Source organism: Aspergillus steynii (genome assembly GCF_002849105.1).
Source record: "Aspergillus steynii IBT 23096 chromosome Unknown P170scaffold_8, whole genome shotgun sequence".
Taxonomy (NCBI): domain Eukaryota; kingdom Fungi; phylum Ascomycota; class Eurotiomycetes; order Eurotiales; family Aspergillaceae; genus Aspergillus; species Aspergillus steynii.
This window is the reverse complement of record NW_020194405.1, coordinates 478,068-493,179: the sequence shown is the minus strand read 5'-3', so window position 1 is coordinate 493,179 and position 15,112 is coordinate 478,068. Positions and strand designations below refer to the sequence as shown.

Sequence of the window (15,112 nt, the reverse complement as noted above, 5' to 3'; positions counted from 1 at the left end):
GCTTGTATATTGCCCTGTACACGGTTGACCTGGCCTATGAAGAATTGATAGGTCTAAACATAGGTTATCATTGAATTACCGATCATAGACATAGCACGAGAGAAAGCAAAACGCTACCCAGATTCTAAATCTGTTTGGCCCCAGGATCTAAATCACCTATTGAATCTTCTGTGACCCTAACTAACATTAGCATATAACTATTATCATCTAGCGCACTTAGGATCTGCCTAGTCCAAGAAAATTGTTTAAGGAGTTGGGAAAAATGAAACTCTGACCTGTTGGCTGGTTAGATTTACGGTCTGCTAATCCACGGATATTCTACAACATCCTATGAAGCAGCCGGTCTTGTGTTTCTTGCATGATACTGTTGAGCGATAAAACTCTATTGTTTGAGGACAGTTGCTCAACTTGCAGGTCCGCGTCAGACGTATTTCCCATACATCTTTTCGACTGATGCAGGTGCATGCCGCAAGCTTTGTCCTTTGCGCCTTCTTTGTGCACGGCACTTCAGCCTTGAATATCGCATTTCAAACAAGAATCAGACATAGCGAAATCCAGCCCCTTTTCACTAGAGACCTTTATCCGTAGCTTATTTCCTCTGCAGTCACAGTTCCCGCCCCATATCAGAGTGGGCGAAGCAAAATGTTCTGCCAAAAGCAGAGTGGATCGGTGGATCGGTGGATCCTTAGCGCTGAGTCCAGCGCTTTATATGCTTAATCTGTGCTAGTGACAGTCCATCTAGCACACAACAGCAGCAACGTTGCGGTTTCAAATAAAGCTATCCCATCATCCATGATCCCTCCTCGCCTCAATAAGGATAGGGATCGACAACTACTAGGAGCCAGAGAAAGAAACCCCCGAGAACACACGTTCAACGGCCGAATAGCTCGGTGATGCTTAACTAGCCACGCGTAGCGCCGATGATTTTCATCCTATCACAGGCCCCCAGCCAGCGTTGTCCCCCACCCCTTGTGCCGTCCGGTCTTGATAACTTTAGATTAATCGCGGGACACTCAATCGGGGACGGTGGGTGTCCGACGGACTGCCGTGGTGTCGTGATTATTTTGATGGGCGGGTTTCTCCTCAGCCCTGAGTCGAGAGATCCAGGATTCTGGGTGTCGTTGTTCTTAATTTACTCCTTAGCCGTCCCTCCGCCGATGCTATGATATGGATTCTAGGGGAAATGGCACGAACGCGACGCACCCCTTTCCCAAGCCCGTCTCGACAGTCAATTATGGGCCCGAACTATTGGTGACGGTGTGGGTCGTGACTGGATTATCCATCGTGGCTGTCGTCCTGCGGTCTGTGAGCAATTATAAATTCGGCAATTTCCAGCTCAGCGATCTGGTGACGTTGTTTGGCTTGGTTGGCGTCTCTTGCGGATCTCTAGGTGCTTGTCTTGCTGATTTACCTAGGTATTGCTGCTTATCGCCGCTGCGATATCCAATGTAGCCGTTGACTTCGGATACGGACTGGCGGCTGGATCACAGGCACCGAGTCATGAATCCAACGCGCTCAAATATTCGGCCATCGGTCAGGCCATCGTCGTGCTGGCTGCGACGGCCGGACGCATCGGCTTCATTCTATACTTGATCGAGTTGCTCGCAGCTCGCACGCTGCATAGGATGGTGCTATGGCTTCTGATCCCGTTTCAAGTCCTCGTCAACGTGTTCAGTGTGTTCCTGCTCTTCTTCCAGTGCTCAGTCCACGTGGGAGAGCTATTCCACCCGGGACAGCAATCGCACTGTGAGTCCCTCGATATCCAGATCAAGTACGGTTATTTCCAAGGAGGTATGCATCCCCCTCCCCAAGCCATGCTCTTTTCCCGATCTAACCAATCCAAAGCATTCAACTCTGCCTGCGATTTCCTCCTCGCCGTCTTCCCCGTGTACATGTTCTGGCGCTTCAACTGGACCGTCCGGGTGAAACTCGTACTCGTCTCCCTCCTGAGTTTAGGAATCGTGTACGCTCCCCTCCCCCCCCCCCCAATCCCATTCCCAACCCTAACCCAACCCACAGCGCCATGGCCGCCTCCCTCGTCAAAACAATCGAATACCCAACCATCATGCTCTCGCGAAACCCACGCACCAACCGCGTCACCCTCCTCCGGTGGATGTTCATCGAGGCCGGCGCCGTGCTGATCACCGCCTCGATCCCCTGTCTGCGACCTCTCGTCGTGTACCTCTTCAAGCGATTCATCAAGCGCGCTCCCTTCCGACAGCATAGCCGCATCGACAATACAGCCAGCACGCACAGCATGGGTCTCAATGCGGACACGAGCACCAGCCAGCTCAACCACGACTGGAAGGCGAGGTGGATCACGCCGTATATGCAGCACGGTCTAGTGGGTGAGGATGGTCTGGAAAGACACATTTTGGCGAATATCACGACGCATATCTTTGCGGGGGATAGGGAGTTTTTGGATAGGCATACGGGTGGTGGTATCGTGAAGAAGGTGGAGGTCACGGTCGTGGCGGATGAGATCCCGCTGACGGAGGGGAATGGGTTATGATTGTTTGGCAATGGGTTTGGGGGGTTTGGGTTATGTGTTTAATAGTGCTGGTTCATGCGATATGGGTTTATGATTTCGGGTGTGTGGGGGTATATTTATGAATAATATTTTATGGTATGCCTGGTCAAATATCATTTCTATGTACTAGAGTCAATCTGTAGACAGATGGTTCAGATTGGTTCCGAAAGGGTCGAATGGAAAGTGTTACGAATCGTAAGCCTTGTTCCTGACAGATCCTTCTGGTAGAGTGAGTTCCGTATTGTTATGGACGGGCGTAGAGATCAAGGAAGGGCCACTATAGTGAGCATGACTAAATAAACAATCCAAATGGGTTATTTCAGATTAACCACTCGGCCAGCAAGTATCCAGACTTAGCAGTAAGTGCATTATTTGTAGCTCATATACTGCGACATTGTTGCAGTGATTGAAATGCCTAGTCGGCTTTCGCATAGAAGTCTTGGTCCCGACCACATAAGAGGACATGAAGGGGTATACAAACGGCAAAATACTTGGTACTTTGTACCTCAGCTTTCTCATATAGAAGCCGAAGGCATGGTGTGAATATTCCGGAAAGAAACGAATAATGATCAATATATCATGGCTGCAACTCTTGGCCGCTCAATCCCAATATATTGAGGGGTTAATTTAAACAGGGTTCTACATTCAAATATAGACTGCCTTAAGACCATAGCCATACTCAGACATAGACACATGAGCAAATAAATGAAAAACAAACCCGAATATCCCCTCACTCACCAAATCCCACCTCATCGAGCCCAGCCAAGTAGCCAGCCAAGCCAAACAACCACCCACCCCATCCCCGACCCACCAGCACATGCATCCGCATATCTCGGCTCGCAGCATCTACCGAAGTGAGGCGTGGCAATGGCAAAAGCCCACTGGCCGCCAGCTTCCGAGTGATCAGACAGAACCAAGTTCCCCGCCATGATAAGGCATCGATACAGCTAGCACCTGCATCTGTCCCGATCGGTCATTATGTGCATACTTACTTTCTTGCTGATGATGGCTGGGAGGAGTACGGATAAGTAGGTTGTTGCTAGGGTCCGGGTCGGCCGATCGCGGTTGAACCTTGAACCAAGCCTCGATCTCGGATCCTGGGCAAGGGCTGACGAACCGGGTTCCCGCGCAGGGATGGGTTCGTGGGGTGAATGGCTACTGGGGGAAGAAGGGGAGGGAGGTTGAAGCTACTACGTAGAAAGTGTCCGGGGTCTGGGCGACTAGGGTGCAAATTAAGTGGCGGGCAGAGGGATGGTTTGGTTACACGTTTGTTATTTTCTAGGTGGTACAGAGGGCTGGGTTGTTTGACAGAGATTATATTTAGATGTTGCGGATCGTTATACGGTTCGTGGGAGTCTCTTTATTGAAAGCAGAGGTGAATAAATAGGGGATAGAAAAGGGGTGAACGGCGAGATTTAAATCGAAAAAAAAAAAAAAAAAAAAAAAAAAAAAAAAAGAACATATAATACAGGATATACGGCGCAACGCGGCAGTAAAGAAAAAATGACCTTCATCCTATCCCCTGATTCCACACTGATCGTGTCCATCGTAGAATGTGTCATGAGGTGTACAAACTATCTATCGTTAGTTTTGCACAGGTGTCAACATGGTCGATCCACATCGACATATTCCGAGATACGTACCGAACTTTTTGGTAATATTCAGATATTTTCCATCGATCTTTACTGCGTATGTGTCGTTTTCCTCAGACGTGGATAGTACATAATGACCAGCACCACGACCGCCAATAGCATGACCAGCGTGGGCAGAAACATGAAGGTAAATAGGAACAAGCTCAGCCCGAAGGCGGCGTTCTGTCCGGGGAAGAATCGACGAGCCATGGTTTCGAGAGCTGTCGACAGCATTGATTACCGGTGTTCTCAGATACCAGGGATAAAGAATAGGAGGATTGACGTGATGAGCAGAGGTATCCGTCGAACTAGTAGGTCGTAGTGGTTTCGATGCGTGGTGTGAGGAAGTAGCCACTTATGACGTATTGAAGAGGTGATAGACACATATATATCCGTACGCAGTAGTGGATGGAGACTGAAGAATGAAACAAAGGTGGAATTGAATGGAGTCTCGGGGACAATGAAAGCTTTGTATGGCCGTTGATGAAAGGTTTCTTACAAGCCTGGTGAAGCATCCAGCCGGTCCGACATTAAGTAGACTGGTTAATTAACTGGGGATAGCGCATTGCATCTGTGCCAGCGAGGCCTACATTTCGATCGGTCACAGGGGTGGAAATTAAATTAATAATGGGTGCAGAAGCCAATTCCGAGCGTACCGAGAACGACGGATGGAGATGGAACAGCTCCATAATCTAGTCATCTGCCATCGTTCCATGGAAATTCTTTGTCGGAAGCCCTGCGATGGACGACAGGGAAAACAGGCATCGAAGTTCTGCATCCCTACGGTAAGGTAACGGACGGTACGGAGGCAGACCGACCGAAGGGTAACCGCGTAACTCCGCACACGGCGGGTCAACAACACGGAGGGCGTCCATTCAATGGACGGAGTGGAAGGATGGCCGCAAGGATGTGCCCGATTATTGGCGTCGGCGATTGGATGGCGTTGGCCGGGCCCCATCCGCCCCACCGGCACTATACCCAGTTGGAAATAGAAAAACATTCATGACGCCAGGAGCAAGGATGGTGTCGCAGGCAGCAGCATTTTGCTTGTTTTCGTTTCGTTGCTCGGGACGGGTGGCGCTGGTATATTCTCATTGCAAAGATACGAAGTCTGAATTCCTGTTCTTAGGATTTGAAAACCACAGGCAGAGTTAAAAAATTACGGAGAAGAGCAGTCGCAAACTGCACACGAGAGATGCATTGCGTCGCCGAGAATCCCCCTACCCTCGGCAGGACAGCTGGGCGGTATGATGTGGGGTTGTGCTTGTTTTCTTTTCTTTTCTTTTCTTTCTTTTCTGTAAGATAACACTTCGCTTGGACTGTGGTCCCGGAATATTCGACGGTGGCTCTAGGCAACCAAATATCATATATGAGGAAGAGCTGGCGCTTACCGGTGTTGGATATTACCACTTTAGGTAGGCAGGAATCGATGGCATACCTGGTCCTAGGGAGTGTGGTCAAACAAAGGGGTCTTGGTCATTTTAATACCAACGCGAGGAAATCAGAGTGTCACACCAACCTGCGCCATCGTTTCTGCTAGAGAGAAATGCAAACACCAACCTGGGAACAATTGCAAAAATGGCCATCAATACCGCGAATCCCCCGTATTACACCGAAGGACCAATTACGCGACGGCTGCCCTGTAGGGCTGAAGCTTGGCACGGCTCCTCGGCGCATTCCACGGTTGACTGAACTGTTTGGCTGGTATTCCCAATTTCCATTCCCTCGTCCTGTTCATTGGATTTCTAAAAACAGCCCTGGGCGCAATCGATCGCCGACGCTTTGTCAGACCCCCATTTGTGGGGGAATTTATCCCTTTACTCGCCAATCTTCTCCGTCGGTCTTTCTCTTTCTCTCCTCCCTCAGCTTCACTTCTTGTACCACTACAAAAATCATCCGTTGAGATGATGCCCGTTTATTCTTTCTCTTCTCCTTCCTGATCCCTTTCGACTTTCCTCAATTATATACCTTTCTCTAGCCTAGATGGCGCTCTTTTCGGCCTACGGCCCGCCCGATCAGTCGGAGACTGATAACCTGGGGGTGGATTGGGTGGTTCACTATGATTTTGAGGGTCTCGGTAGGTTGCCCTGCGTGCGCCGTTCGTATATATTCCATACTAACCTCTGTAGAGTTTACCCAGGCCATCGAAGAATTCCGAACCCTCATCCATGACCTCGAAGAAGCCAACCTCCAAACCCAGGTCCGACATGGTCATGGATCCTCGCTGCTAGTGTTCATTCGGGTACCCCGCGATCACCTAGGGAAAATGGTCCATCAGTCTCGGTACGCCATTCACCGTCGTTTCAAACCCAATTCCACACCTTCAACGTTCTGACAATATTAAATCAGCGTGAAAGATTGGTTGTATGGGATTGCTCACGAGCTCCCGGTGGGCGACGATCAGACCGTCGCCGACGCTGAGAGCCCCGCCGAAGAACTCCGATCGGTATACCACGCCGTGACGTGGCAGAAGTCGCTGGGAGGAGCTGGAATCACGGCGCAGCATGGTCCATGGAAGCATGTCACTGCTGCTATTCCGCTCCACGACCCGGCCGCCAATGCGGAGCTGTTACGGAAATGGAGTCGGTCTGTACTTTTGACGCCGGATGACTTGGATGCCATAAGAGCTTTGTATGGCGAGAAGGTAGGCAGCAGACCGTCGGACGTCTCTTTGTTTTACCTGCTAACGTTGATTGCGGATTGTAGGTCGCCTTTTACTTTGCCTTCATCCATTGCTACTCGACTTTCTTGTTCTTCCCTGCCGCATGGGGCGTCTTTTCCTGGCTCTATCTGGGCCCTTATTCCGTCACCTGCGCCGTGGTCAATTGTCTCTGGTGTATCGTTTTTGTTGAATTCTGGAAGATTCGCGAAACCGAGCTCAGTCTGCGATGGAACGTAAAAGGCGTCGGCGCGTTGAAGGTCAATCGTGTGCAGTACGTCTGGGACAAGGAGATCAAGGATCCTATCACCGGAGAGACGATGCGCGTGTTCTCGGCCCACAAGCAGCTTCTTCGTCAGCTCCTGTTGATCCCATTTGCTACGGTCGCAAGTTTAGCACTCGGCACGCTGATCGTCGCCTCATTTGCCCTGGAGGTTTTCATCTCCGAGGTGTACAATGGTCCCTTCAAGACCTACCTGGAGTTTCTGCCGACCGTGCTTTTCTCCCTCTCCCTGCCGTCGATCACCAACGTTCTCACCCGCGTGGCCCTCCGGTTGACCAAGTACGAGAATTACCGCACCCAGGATCAGTACGACTTGGCTCAGACGTCGAAGACTTTTGTTATGCATTTCATCACGGCATTCCTGCCCACCATTCTGACCGCTTTCGTGTACGTCCCGTTTGGCGCTCGCATCCTGCCGTATCTCGACGTGTTCCAGGTTCGAGGAATGTCCCACTCCCTCAACCCATCGCAAGTGCACATTGATACCTCGCGACTGCAACAGGAAGTTATTTCGCTGTCCGTCACCGCGCAGGCTCTCAATTTCGGTGAGGAGGTGGTATTTCCGTATGTCAAACGTGTGCTGTTGCAGAAATGGCGCGACTACCGAGAAAAGCGAGAAACATCGAGCCACACTAGGAACCATTCGCGACAGACTGACCGACTGCTGGCCGATTTACCCGAGGAGGCAAGCTTTCTCACGCGAGTTCGCAATGAAGCCGAGGCAGACGAGTACAACGTGCACGAGGATATCCTCGAGATGGCCGTTCAGTACGGGTATTTGGCCCTGTTCGGAATTTCGTGGCCCCTGGTGCCTCTCGGATTTCTAGCCAATAATTGGCTCGAATTGCGTGGTGACTTCTTCAAGCTGAGTCTGGAGTGTCAGCGACCGGCTCCTATCCGTGCCGACTCGATCGGACCGTCTTTGCAGGGGCTGGAGCTCCTCACGTGGCTAGGATGCTTGTCCACTGCCGCAATTGTATACTTGTACCGTGATGGAATGGAGCAGGTGAACACCACCTCCCTACTCTTGGCCATTCTAGTGGCCGAATGGGCCTATCTGGTGGTGCGGTTCGCAGTACACACCGGGCTGCAGAAGCTGACGGTGGGAATCCAACGACGAGAGTCGGCAAAACGGTATGCCGTGCGCAAGGCATATCTGGATACTTTCTCGGAATGTGCCTCCCCGCGCAACAAGAACAAAGTGCGATTCCAGGATAAGGTCAGTGTTTACAGCACCGCCACGGACGTGAAGACCGGGTCCGAGGAAGCCTTGCACGAGGGACAAAATGGCAATGGGCAAATGGAGAGATTCTGGTCATGGCCTCAACAAGAGACAGCGGACGCAGGCGTTCGGCTGATCAAGGCATTGGGCTCCGAGAGCAAGCCAGTAAAGGATGCGAAGGGAGCGTAGAACACTTTTTTTTCTGCATTCTCTGTTTTCTATCATTTTTAACACATGTATGTTAAGTGGACAATGAACAAGAATTTGACCGGAAAATCGGAAGTTGGACGACGAGAGCAGACTAGTGGGATTCGTCAACCAGGGACACATCAGCAAATCGGGGAGGCAAGCGATCGATCACAATGAGCGCTCGTCTGAAGCAGGACCTTCCGAGACTCCGTGATCCACCTTAACCCGGATTTGCGGCCACGGTTGACGATAGTCCATTGGCGCAACCCAGGGAATCCCCGCTCTCAGGAGGGGCCCACTGGATGCTTGGTTAGGCAGAAATGCAGATTCCCTGGCTTCGCTCCCCGTCCGGTTCATATTAAACCCTAGAAACCCCCAGTCCATTGTCGGAGGAGTCATACATCACAAAGCAGCGATTGCTTGCAGAAATCCACTTCAGCCCTACAGGGCAGGCCAAGCTTCTCTCCCCGTGGGCCAATCACCGCCCGAGACCCCGGCAGACCGACATTCTTCGCCCTCGCATAAAAACCTCCCTCTCTTTCTCTTTCTTCCTCCCTTCCTTGGACTTCTTTCCTTTCAACCCACCCCTAACACACACCTTTCCTCTTCTTTCTCGTCTCCCTCCGTCTCCTCTCCCTCCCTCCTCACCTCCCTCGGGATGAGCCGCGTCTCTTCCCCACTCCCTCATGGCCTCCTCGCAGCTCCCTTCCTCTGCCTCTTCCAAAGCTATCCGCCATGAGGAAACCGACGAGACCGACCATTCCCCCGTCGTCAGCTTTGTTCGCCACAAACGTTCCCGACGACATGAGCTGCACCTCGTGCATCCCCCGTGGTACCGCAACAGCCTGATGGCCAGCACCGGCTACCTGGAGTTTGCCAATGCGGGAGACTTCGCCGCCAATGTCTGGAACGAAATCCCGGTCCCTCGACATGCGATGATCCTGATGGCTATTGGAGGTCCCCTGGCCCTGATGATGAGCGTAGTAGCCATCCGCGATGGCTTCCTCAGTTGGCAGAACGTGCGGGTGCTACGTTCCGAACGCCAATACCTCAAATCTCTGCGCCACCACTGCCTGACCGCATCACCGGCCTCGATGGTCGACATGGACCTTGTCAATCTCATCGACATCCGCCTTGGCGTCGGGTTCCGCGAACTCGGCACCGAATTGATCGATCGGATCGCCATGGATATCTTTCTGGGCATTGGAGCTCTGCTGGTCGGTACGGGAACCCTCATGGCCATCTGGGGCGCCCACCCGCGCGTCTTCCACGTCAGTAACTTACTGTCTGGCTTTGTGGGAAACGCCTTCGCCGCGGCCTTTGGTGTCGTCAACGCGTTCTGGTCTGTGTATCTGTTCTGGCGGTTCCAACGCCACGTCACCGCCGTGGTGAATTCCCCGGCCGTGGCGTCGTTTCGGGATCGGTTAAAACTCCGCCTCCGCCGCTTCCAATGGCACGCTATTATCTCCGGCACGGCGGGCCTCGTCGCCGGTGCGGCGTCCATGGTCACCGCTCGCATGTGGTGGGGATACGTGGTGCTGGCGCCGTGCATGGTATTCCAGGTTGCCTGTAATCGGTTCTGGCGGGTCCAGCTCGGCCACGATCGACCACTAGCCTCGCCCACAAACCACACCTTGCTGCAACCGGGACTGAGCAAAGAGTGTACAGACGCCAGCGACGACGAGAAACACAGCCTCCTCCTCGACGAACTAGCCAGTACCATCGCGCTCTACAACGCGCTGGAACCCCAGACCTCCCGCGACCTCGACTGCACCTCGCTTGAAACCCTCGTCCAATTCATCGTCAACAACGACCTCTTCGATTCCCTGTGTGCCTGGCTCGCACACGATAAATCCGTCCCGGCCCCCCTGCACGAGACCATCTTCCGCTCGTCGCCGGAACACGACGAGATCTCGCTTGCCCCGTACAATCTGCTGCGCGTGTCGGAGTCCGAGCAGTCGACCTTGCGGGACCTGTGTCGTGCATTTCTGGAAGGCGAGGGCCGCAAGGTGCTGCTGTCTCGGGAGCGCTATCTTCTCGAGATGGTGGGATACACGGCGTATAGAGATGCGATTGGTGCTTCTTCTTCGTCTACACCGCTAGAATCGGTGTAAAAAGTTAGCGCAGCAGGACTGACTGTGCAGGCACAGATAGATAGATTCTGTCTTGAGCGATAGATCGATATTAATGATAATGTGAATAATGCATGTTGGTCTCGCATGGCGGAATTACCTGTCCGAAATTGTGCTCCGGATTGGGAGGATAAATAAACAGCCGTAGACCGATCAACCGTTCCTTGGCGGGCGTAAGGTGACAGCTGGCATTTTCTCTCTTAAACAGACGTAGTAGTGTCATTATAAAGGTCTTAGGGCGCAATTACATCATATTTCACCACCTAATACGCAGTGTGTGTTATTGCACCGTAGTCCTTCCTCGCTGTACTCAACGTCTACTGCTAGGCACCAAACCAGCCCCAAAAATATAGGCGTTAGTCTATGATATGGCAATTCCGATATGGGGAAATGCTAGTCTTGAGGTACGAGATGTAGAGCGATTTTCGGAATAAGACATTACATATTTCCGGCTTCGTACAGCCCATATTATTGACTAGTTCCCCACTACAGAGGGTACAACTACGTGAGGCACACGAAGATATGATGTATACACATCCAAACAACCCCTATAAAAGTGCCAAATAATATATAGATATACTGCATGCGCTCTTACCCCATCACATCTCTCCTCCTCTCTCCCGCCAATCCACCCCCTAAAGTCGAAATCTAAGAAGAAGCAGAGCACCCCTCCCCAGCACCCGACTCATCGAACTTATCCTGCTTGATCTTGATCGCCTTCGCGGTCCAGGTCTTGCCGCCGTCGGAGGTAGTCAGACCGTCGGAGGAAGCGCCCGTCAGGGTCAGAGTCTCGCCGAAGTTGGGGTCGGCGCCGCTCAGGTGGATCGTCATGTCGCTCCAGGTGTAGCCGTCGACCAGGCCGCAGGTGTTCAGGTAGCATTCGTTGCTGGAGTAGATCCACTTCGGGCTGATGGACTTGTCGTCGGATTGCTCGGACACGGTCTTGCCGTCGATGACGACTTCTTGTTTGATTTTGTTGTTTTCGACGGAGACTGGGGTTTTTTGGGTTAGTTCGTTGGAGAGGGGATGGGGGATGGGGGATGGGGTGGATGGGGTGGGAGAACGTACTGGTGAATTCGATCTCCGAGTCGTTGGGAACGGTCACGTAGGGTTCCTGCACCTGGCCGGCTGTTTTTTTTTTCTATTAGTTTCTTGTCTGATATGGCGTTTCTTGAGAAAGATGCGGTGCTTACACAGGTGGTAGGTGCTGGTAGCAACGCACCACTCCTTATCGGTAGCAGGGCAGCCCCTATACAACAATTAGCATGTACCCTAACACTCAACACTGCGCGAGAAAATATACTGGGCCTCCTGGTCAGGCGACCAGTTCAGCAGGGGCTGGAACAGGTCCTCAGCCTGGCTGGACATGGAGCCGGAGACACCGACCCAGATGGACAGCCACGGGGCCTCGGTGGAGCGGGTCTGCTTGACGCCGCAGGGCACAGGGGGCGGGACAAGCGAGTAGGTGGCCTTGGTGATGGCGACGTCGTCGCTGGTCGGGCCCAGGGTGAACATGTTACCGAAGTGCCAGTCGTCGTACATGCCGGCGGCGGCGGGGGCGGCGAGGGCCAGAGCCGTGGGGATGAGGGCGGTCGAACGCATACTGATTAGTTGAATATGCAGGCCTGCTGCGAAGGAATGGAAATTCGAAAGAATGAAAGAATGGGGGTTGGTGAAGAGAAAGAGTGACTTGTGTGGTTTCTTTTTTGGCCCTCGTGAGCGCGCCGGGTATTTAAATGTTTTAATCGGTCAACGGCCATTTCCCCGAGGTTAGGACGGGTCGAAGGGTTTCCGGGGTGGAGTATGCGAGACAAGCTCTGACAGTCGGCATTTAGAAGGTGCTTTAATTGAGTGTATTGGCCTATTAGGGGGACGTTGGGGACAGAGCCCGCGACGGTTGATGGGATTAATGTGTGGGATTGGGTTAGGGGTGCTGATCTGTTTGAGGTTGATGGGGACGGCGGGTTAGTGGGCTTACTGGTCGAGGGCGTTTCAGGAATCTTTGCCTCATTAGTTAAAGAATACGAGAGGTGTCTGACATCTGCAGGGGTCAATTGGGTAATGGAATTAAACTCAAGCAGTGTCTCTACTTAGCGGGATATAATTGTCCGAAATTAATCTAATTCGATCGATCATGTTGTGGTTGAACGGAGTGGAACTGCGGATGTGGATATTTGGACCTCCGAGTCTCGTGGATAGGGGTTAAAATTAACATCAGTTCTGAGTTTTCGAAGGTAGTCCGCAAGCGGGCCAATAATGATATGAATGGCCGTAAGCATGTGACTTGAGCGCAGTACGATGTAGTATCACGCAGATGCTATTGAAACTCTTGTTCTCAAGAAGACCCTTGCGTATCTTCCCGTTCAGATTCCAGAATTGGAACAATTCCCCCGATCTCAAGAGCATGCGCACTGTCTGCACACCTCAGTCCTTATCCACTTGGCATATTGAAGAGCAAGACATGCCCACCCGGTTGATAAGCCCTATCGGCCAAAACTATCCGCACGTCTGGATAATGTCGGGTTTTCCGAGAGGCTGTGGCTTGAAGGCGCCCGACGGATTCTGCCCCATTTTGTCGGAAAAGGAGGTATATGTTCATATTTCTCGAACTTGCCCTTGGTGGAAAGTGTTTTAAGACAAAGCCAGTCGAGAGGAACCATACCATTTCACTCGATTCCTTGGCTAAGCAAGTAATGTTTTCCGTCTTTTTGAACCTCTTGCATAGACGGAGACGTGAGCTTATAGCTAGGAGGTTCTCACTAGCTTGGCTATTTGAAAAAAGCAATAACGCCGGAGCTTCCGCTGATGACCCCCTAGTTCAATCTGAATGATGCATCATCGGCTTGACTAACCGCGTAACGATGCCGCTGGCGGTGTTCTTCAACCCGGTCTTAAAGCTTGCGCTGACGGGACTAGCAGCGACTTTCTTTCGACAGGCAGCACTATTCAGGCTCTCTAATGCTGTGCAAATCCAAGGGTTGCTGGCTTCGATAAATGTGAACCATCGATTAATGTTTACGTAGGTCATGCGAAGACTGGTCGTCACTGTGTTTCCGCGAAGGACACCCCAGACGGCAAGGTCGGCTAAGGTTAGTGAGTAACCGACGATGTGCGAGCGAAGTGTGAGATGGGATTCAAGATTCATCATGGGATGCTCTAGCTCTTTCAAGTCTGGTACAGCCAGCTGCGTGGATCGATGCAGCCACTCAGTTATCTGTAGTCATGAGCGGGTGGTCCATCGAAAATGGCATATTGCTCCTACATGTACCCGTTTTGACGCCGACGTGTCGAGATTATTCATTAAATAGCACAGAATTGCTGCATCGGTGATCCGCTGTCCTTTGCCTGTCGTAAGACACGCGCTCTCGTGATCGCGCAGCGATTCGACGTCCTCGTACTCGATAGGAATGTCATGTGCGGGGTTCCTGTGCGAGACATACATTGTGCCGAGAATGACTGGGAGAACAAGAGCCAGATCTGCCCTTGAGGCGATAGTGAGAATAGCCATTTTCTCTATTATCCACAGATGGAGGAAGTTGGAGTTGATGCCGAGCAGAGCAGCGGGGAAGTCAAGAAGTCAGACGGTCAAGCCAACGCTATCCCCAATCAAGATTTTGTCGGGGGATATCCTGCCGTGCACAGCCTCCCTATGATTATTTATCAAGATCGGCGGTTTTATTAATCAAGTTAAAAGTATCAGACGGTTTAAAAGGAAAGGTTAAGTAAAAGAGATGTAAAATAGCCTCGATCGCCGTCATCTAGTGAGATCCTCTGGTAGTCACTTGATAATCTACATTTTACTCTGCCGAGACATCTTGATAAAACTGATTAGTGTTATAGTCGGGAATAGGCCGAAGCGGACGAAGAGAGTTAAGGAACGGTACTCCAGAGCTATAAATTTGCATTTCATGAGGGTTGAACGTATTATCTCTGCTTATGCCCCTGCCACAAGCAAATACCTTGGAGAAAACTCTATATATTCATCTTATATAGACTATCAAGAAGGCTGAGATATGGCGCTTGTATGAAGTGAATAACACAATTCCCGGTGATGAGGAGCGCATCACTAGCTATGTGAAGTGTTGAGAGCCTTGGCTATTGCTACTATTTGTTAGGGAATATTCCCATGCTGACCACACACTATGGCTAGCACCGACTTTGGTTTAGTCTTTTTAATCCCTGATAGTGTGTAGGGCTTGAAGAAGCCTACATATATTGATGTAAATATGATACCTTGCGCTTATGCAATCCCAGCTACTAAGATCCTAGCAATGCTGATAGTGAATTCACGCTGGTGAATACTTTTGCCGCCTACTGTCTTTGCTTCACTAGATTATTAGCTACAGAGTCAAATTGATCATACATCATATAGTAGATAACTCCTGTAAGAATCCTAGTATATGCTTTTCCATATATCCCATCTTATTCTATCATTCTAGCCCGCTTCTCCATATTTCAAGTTCTTC

The 15,112-nt window shown here is 51.3% G+C and overlaps 6 protein-coding genes across 6 annotated transcripts; 3 read left to right on the top strand and 3 right to left on the bottom strand.

Moving 5' to 3' along the window:
- Positions 1-1,096: 1,096 nt before the first annotated feature.
- P170DRAFT_415618 (uncharacterized protein) lies at positions 1,097-2,512 on the top strand (the record flags this gene model as incomplete). Its single annotated transcript, XM_024847070.1, has 4 exons — positions 1,097-1,365; positions 1,416-1,791; positions 1,846-1,963; positions 2,020-2,512. Exons 1-4 carry the CDS (start codon positions 1,168-1,170, stop codon positions 2,510-2,512), a joined length of 1,185 nt encoding a protein of 394 aa, XP_024700149.1. The 5' UTR covers positions 1,097-1,167.
- A 1,441-nt stretch (positions 2,513-3,953) lies between these two features.
- P170DRAFT_440060 (uncharacterized protein) lies at positions 3,954-4,795 on the bottom strand. Its single transcript, XM_024849982.1, has 2 exons — positions 4,174-4,795; positions 3,954-4,104 (listed from the first exon to the last, which is right to left on the bottom strand). Exon 1 carries the CDS (start codon positions 4,369-4,371, stop codon positions 4,213-4,215), a length of 159 nt encoding a protein of 52 aa, XP_024700148.1. The 5' UTR covers positions 4,372-4,795; the 3' UTR covers positions 3,954-4,104; positions 4,174-4,212.
- A 1,125-nt stretch (positions 4,796-5,920) lies between these two features.
- On the top strand, positions 5,921-8,720 carry P170DRAFT_440059 (anoctamin family protein). The gene is made up of 4 exons (XM_024849981.1): positions 5,921-6,238; positions 6,291-6,444; positions 6,511-6,805; positions 6,868-8,720. The coding sequence occupies exons 1-4, from the start codon at positions 6,145-6,147 to the stop codon at positions 8,512-8,514; spliced, it is 2,190 nt and encodes a 729-aa protein (XP_024700147.1). The 5' UTR covers positions 5,921-6,144; the 3' UTR covers positions 8,515-8,720.
- Positions 8,721-9,108: 388 nt separating this feature from the next.
- P170DRAFT_512977 (uncharacterized protein) lies at positions 9,109-10,685 on the top strand. Its single transcript, XM_024855048.1, has one exon. The coding sequence runs from the start codon at positions 9,201-9,203 to the stop codon at positions 10,626-10,628; it is 1,428 nt and encodes a 475-aa protein (XP_024700146.1). The 5' UTR covers positions 9,109-9,200; the 3' UTR covers positions 10,629-10,685.
- Positions 10,686-11,183: 498 nt separating this feature from the next.
- P170DRAFT_440057 (uncharacterized protein) lies at positions 11,184-12,564 on the bottom strand. Its single transcript, XM_024849980.1, has 4 exons — positions 11,950-12,564; positions 11,840-11,895; positions 11,715-11,774; positions 11,184-11,638 (listed from the first exon to the last, which is right to left on the bottom strand). Exons 1-4 carry the CDS (start codon positions 12,246-12,248, stop codon positions 11,295-11,297), a joined length of 759 nt encoding a protein of 252 aa, XP_024700145.1. The 5' UTR covers positions 12,249-12,564; the 3' UTR covers positions 11,184-11,294.
- Positions 12,565-13,464: 900 nt separating this feature from the next.
- P170DRAFT_479389 (uncharacterized protein) lies at positions 13,465-14,154 on the bottom strand (the record flags this gene model as incomplete). Its single annotated transcript, XM_024853670.1, has 2 exons — positions 13,465-13,860; positions 13,915-14,154. 2 exons carry the CDS (start codon positions 14,152-14,154, stop codon positions 13,465-13,467), a joined length of 636 nt encoding a protein of 211 aa, XP_024700144.1.
- Between the last annotated feature and the right edge of the window lie 958 nt (positions 14,155-15,112).